At 42.2% G+C, this 6,000-nt stretch overlaps 1 protein-coding gene across 3 annotated transcripts in view; it reads left to right on the forward strand.

Moving 5' to 3' along the window:
- The window catches only part of ncalda (neurocalcin delta a), a 74,498-nt gene extending 68,498 nt beyond the window's left edge, over nucleotides 1-6,000 (forward strand). For all 3 annotated transcript variants that reach the window (XM_079275188.1, XM_079275189.1, XM_079275190.1), the window contains 3 exons: nucleotides 302-407; nucleotides 2,246-2,367; nucleotides 3,836-6,000. In XM_079275188.1, the coding sequence (XP_079131314.1) occupies nucleotides 302-407; nucleotides 2,246-2,343 (204 nt within the window). In that variant the 3' untranslated portion in view covers nucleotides 2,344-2,367; nucleotides 3,836-6,000. The remainder of the gene's footprint in view (nucleotides 1-301; nucleotides 408-2,245; nucleotides 2,368-3,835) is intronic.

Here is a 6,000-nt window from a genome sequence, read left to right on the forward strand (position 1 = left end):
AGAAACCATCCATCTAAACAGGTCTTGATTATCAGCTGTTAGAAGCTCTTTACAGATGCAATGAAAGAGTTTCTAAAGAACGGCTTTGAAGATGAAACGGTGCACGTGAATCTCCCTCCTTAGACCCCAGTGAGGTTCATCCACTGTAGCCCTGAGTTCAACATACAGCATTCAAATATAGAGAATGTCCTCTGTGGTTACAGCCAGTCAGATAGAGGCTACAGCTGGTGTAGAATATAAACCGCTCAGAGATGCACGGGTCAGTCGTTGGTGATGCTCCTCCCTTGTGCCCCCTCCGTAGGCCATCTATAAGATGGTGTCCTCTGTGATGAAGATGCCCGAGGACGAGTCGACACCCGAGAAGAGGACGGAGAAGATCTTCCGGCAGATGGACACCAACAGAGACGGTAGGCTCAGCGCGTCCGCTGCTGTTTCATGTGGGGGGGGGGGGCTTCAACTCTATTCTGAGTCAAGAAAACTGTAACTCCAAAACATCAGCTGGGCCGAAAACACCAGCAGGTATTTGAAGATGCTTGGATACATACAACGCTTTTAATTCCCTTTTGCTGCTTGTACCAAAACATCAATATTATAACAAAGGAAAATTATATCATTTGGTCTATTAAACGGATTTATTGGTATTAGTGAAATGGTACACAGCAGGCATTTTAGTTGCAAATGTATTGAACAGCTCAGCGTCGGAAATACACGAGGGCAAAAATGCCCCTAAGAAATGTAATTTTGCCCCCGATATCACTAGGAGAGGGGCAAAAAAACCCTCTTTCAAACGGCGCAGATTTTGAGCGAGCGAAGGACTTTGAAAGTTAAAAGTTAACGGAGAGATTAACGTGAGACAACATCCGGTTTCTTCAGACGAAACATCCGGTTTTCAGAATAAGATGCCAACAAAGTATAAATATTGCATAATGGAAATTAGATTAAATGAATTATATTCACATTCAGTATAAAACATGCTGCCTGCATCTCGTGAGTTAAAGGGAAAATACACCTAAAGTGTCTTTAATCTTTGATTTGAGGGTTGCTGGAAATGAATAATACCTGACTGACAGTCAATTAAGATATTTTACTAAGGAAAAGCTCTGAACTGAATTGTACCTTCAAATGGCACATTTTTTAATTTTTAAGGTGCTATAAAATTGTTTTTCTCAAAAATTCCACATAATGACTGATGCATAAGTTCAGGACAGAAATGGGTAATATCACAATATTTGAGGTGCTACAAAAATATCTTTCTCAATAATTCCATACAATGACTGATGTATATGTAATCAAGGCATCGTTGACTTAATAATTGTTAACAGTTGTTTAAAAAAATGTAATAATAACAATAAATAACCACAAAGAAATAATAATAAAATTGAATATGATTGTCTGATTTATGTTTGTTTTTTGTTTAAAAAATCTAAGAAAACACTTTGAATCTGTAGGCCACTGCCTAATAGTCTTATTGCCATTTGATGACAATCGCTCATATATTGTAAGCCTAAATAAGTATTATTTTGAACAAAAGTTAAATGTTATTTCACAAGTTTCAAAAAGTGTCCCCAATTTTTTGAAAATGCCCCTGGATATCAGTCAGCGGGGGCAAAAATTGCCCCCAAAAAATATGTAAATTTCCTACCCTGGAACAGCTTGTCACTGCCACCTGGTTAGCTGTCGTCATTGTCACAGAGCCACTTGTAGAGCCCTCCAGCCTGAAGCAGCAGTCCATCGACAGCAGAGCTCACGTACCACCAGCAATATTAGTCATACGCAAATGTACTGTAGACACCCAGAGAGCCCATTCATAGAGCAACAACACTCCAGTGGTGATCCTGAGATGGGAGGGATGACAGAGAGAGATGGACGGGGGTGATGAATTAGTGTGCTGGGAAGGAGGAGAAGGTGTGGCACAAGAGGAGAGGGAGAGAGAAAGAGACAGGGAGAGAAAGTGAGAGAGAAAGTGACAGCAGACCCAGTCTTTTCACGGGGCGAGAGAGAGGAGCCGCCTCAACACCGCCACCCATTGGCGAGAAGTGGAACATCGTTAGGATGCACGGTAGAGGTTGTGAGAACAATCATCTATCATTTCACAAAAGTTCTTTCAAAACCTTTAACTGGGTTCAACCCAATAGCACCCCCCCCCCCAGTTCCCCAATGAATTGCACTACGATGGACAGGTCCTCCTCACAGCATGAGGTAGCCTATGAAGCAGAGAATATTAAAAAGGTGTTGTGTGTTTCAGGTAAGCTGTCTCTGGAGGAGTTCATCAAAGGGGCCAAGAGCGACCCCTCCATCGTCCGCCTGTTGCAGTGCGACCCCAGCAGTGCCGGACAGTTCTAATACCTGAGAGTTTCAACACAACCTGTAAGGCTTCACACCCGCCATCTTTACACCTCTTCTTTCTTCTCTTTGTTTAACACCTGCAGAGTGTAACACAGTTCATCGAGGTGAGAGTTCCTGAGAGTGCTCTGGTGTTGTTCCAGGCAGGAGGGAAGCTATTCAGAGGCTGCGTGCACCGCAGCATGCTGGAGAGGTCATCCACCATGCCACTGGCTTTGTGACTATTTGTAGTTCATGGACGGACATGAGAGACTTTGTAGGAGGTGGCCTCTTATTTTGGAGCAGTTGCTGACGCAGCTTCTTACTTTTTAAAGCCCCCGTGTGTAGGATTTTGGCAATGTCTGAAGTGATGTCTTTGGCAGTCTTGTAAAGAACCTCAGCATTGTGTTAAAATCTAAACTCTTCACTAAAGATGAAAACATTTAGAGGTTTGCCGTCTCCTGAAGTCAACAAGCATTTCTTTACTTTATCGACTGGAAGCTCCAGAAGGACGTCACCTCTCACTCTATAGGCATGTTGTGGAACATCCATCAGTGACTGATCTTAAGAAAGGAGTCAGGAGAACCCTGATACAAGAAGCATGTTTCGAATCTTGTCATCTTGAGACTACCTCGTGGTGTTAGCATCATTAGAAAGATGAGAAAGGTTCATGGATCATAAAGCTAAAGCTAGTTGTATTCAGTATATGAGTCTTCTGTGCTGCAGGCTGAGTGTGCAGCGGCATCACAGCTCCTCATAAGTGAAGCCAAAACATCTGTATCGCCCCCTGGTGGCCGGCTGCTCGTTTAAGAAGCGCATGAGTTGATTGATATGCAGAGTTTCTGTGAGTGAAGCATTTTAAAACGTTATTATCGCAGTCGATCGTGTTCATTTCATTGTGGGGAAGCTCAAATCATAATTGCTTAAATATTTGATGAGGTGTGCAGACATATCGATGTCAGAGATTATTCCATATGCTTTATCTCATGGTACCTCTCCCTTTAAAGTCTCTGGTTATATTAGGCCATTAATGTTGCAAATGCTTGAAAATGACTGTGTTATGGTTCAATTCGATTTGTATGCGCATAAATGTTACAAATATACCTTTATTTGTCCGGGATCCAGTTGTTTTCTTCACTCATCAGCAGTCTCACTCAGTAGATTTTCAGAATAAATCACTTTGTATGAAGCATGTTGTGCACATTGCCCAAACCCGGACTGAACAGATCTTGAGAAATCAGTAAATTGGAACACAATTATTCATAACACATGTTGATATTTTCAATTATTTCAACTAAAAACTTTTGATGTGTTCAACAGATGAATGTAATAACAAATATGCCATGTTGTTGTTGTTATTGTTGTTGTTTTGTGTGTCGATGTCTGTACATGCGATGCCTCTTCTATATCGTGTCATCATGTGATAACAACGACCGACACATTAGCACCTGCTGTCCTGACCTGCCTCCCTCCCTGCCTCCCTCCCTCCCTCCCTCCCTCCGTCTCCTCGCAGTGCTTCTTTTGAGGGACTCCACATGCCCCGAACTCTCCACTATGGAGCAGACTGACGATGAAGACGACATGCCTTCAACATGCACTGAGGACATCAAGGATGGGCACAGGAGCCAAATTCTCCAGCTTTTTATCAAAACCCTCCAAACCCCAACAAAGACTGAACCTGAAGGCTTTCCCAAACCCTCACACCCCACTGATTGTAGTTGACCAGGATCCCTCAGTCCTCCCATAGGCATGTCAGAGTAGAGACAAGGGTCTGCAGTAGGTTGTGTACATAGAGTTTAAACTGGAGTCTCTGTATCCGTGTCTTTGCTTGGCTCTCTGTGCCCCTTTGAGGCTCCCGCCGGGGCGACACAGAGCCTCAGTCTCTTTAATGTGTATCATAGAGTGTGTGCATGAGACAACACGAGAGAGAGCGAGAGAGAGAGACGCGATGGTGTTGAATAACAGGACATACTGTAGGTGAGATCATTTTATCTGCAGAGGACTTGTGAAGTTTGTCCTTCACTCAGAGCGAGTACTGCTTTTTTTCCCCCGTTTCCTCTTTTCTACTGTGAGAATGTGAACGTGTTTGTGCATCTTACAAACTCGATAGACTATGTTTCATATTTTGTGCTGGGACAAAATGACATGTGACTTGTGATGCTATGCTCCTGTGCATACGTGCCCTGATCAGTAGTTTAGATTGTTGTGAAGTCTCACTGATGTGATAAAGAATGAAGCGCATCCCTTTACCCACCGTCTGTTCCTGTAACAAGTTGATGGAGAGTTTTGGAGTGGTGGTGTATTACTGCGCTCCAGCTTCAGGAGAATAGGAAAGTAGTCTTTCAAGTATTTCAGTACAGTGTAGATATTTTAAAAGCGCACCTAAATTTGTAAAGCTAGTTGAGATTGCTCAGTTCATAACAAATGTTGTGAAATGATTGAAAAAAAAAGAAAAAGTTTGTTTATTTATGGTATTGCGGAATGTCAAGCATGCAAACCAGACCTTTACCGTGTGAAGAACAGAGACACGCTCACTTTTAAATGTTTTTAAATGCTGCATGTTGAACAGCCGGGTGCATCGACTCAATAAAACGTATGCATGTGACTTATGCGCATGTGTGTGTTTATGGATTTGAGTGGCTAAACGGTTGCCCGTGCAGCCCCGAGCTCGCTTTCTGTACGTTGGTGTCGTCATCGTTAGTGCTACCAGTAGTCAGTGTTATGGACGGCGTATGGACTGCCAAAGCCGACGGTTCACCTGAATAACGTCATGGAGGGGAACAAAGAGAAGCTTTAGAAATAGACCACCACCAACAATCTATACGCAGAAGAGACACGCTGTTTAATGGGGATGCTGGGTACTCACAGATGAGAGCTTTCTCTCTCTCTGTCAATTGAGCTCAATATTTACATCACCATGTAATTGTGTCTGTAACCGGGCCAAACACACACTGAGGAGTGAATCCAGATTCTACAGCACACTTCCAATCAACTAGAATCTACAGTTTACAGTATCACGTACAACACATGACACGCTACTCATGGTCACGCATCAGTGTGAGTGATGGGCTCACATTATCTCCCGCCTCCTTTCCTTCACTAAGCTGTCAAAGAAAAGAGTAGAAACAGCTCTCCCTGAGGTTTTTAAGAAAGTTCAACTCTGACCTGTGTGACCCCCCCCCCCCCCCCCTCTCCCCTCCAGGGCAGAGCGAAGCCCTTTCACTTATTGCATCATTTTCCAATTAGAGAAGCTTTGAATGTTTTACTAAAGAACTGCTGGTTTTTGTGAAGGAAAAAGATAATGCAGACAAACAAACCCAGAATCACAACTACTGCAATGATACAGTCACCATGTGTTGCTTTTATTGTATTTTTGTGATTTGTTTCTTCTTTCTTTTTAAAAAAAAAAATAATTCAAAATTACAAAAGTTATGTCAGGTGTAACATTTCTGTTAAAACACAAAATAGCATCTTGTGGTCAAGTGCCAAATATAAACAAAACAGTATTGTATAAATTTATACTGTACAATTGTTGAACAAAATGTTTGTAATTGTTGCATTTTGTAGGTTTTGTATGGTATCCTGTATTTAGTGACTGCAGTTTTGGATCACAGGATTCTGTATTTTGGTCAACTTTAAAAAGCAAGAATTAAATTTACAATTTATTGTGTGCAAGCA

Source organism: Melanostigma gelatinosum (assembly GCF_949748355.1).
Source record: "Melanostigma gelatinosum genome assembly, chromosome: 9".
NCBI lineage: Eukaryota > Metazoa > Chordata > Actinopteri > Perciformes > Zoarcidae > Melanostigma > Melanostigma gelatinosum.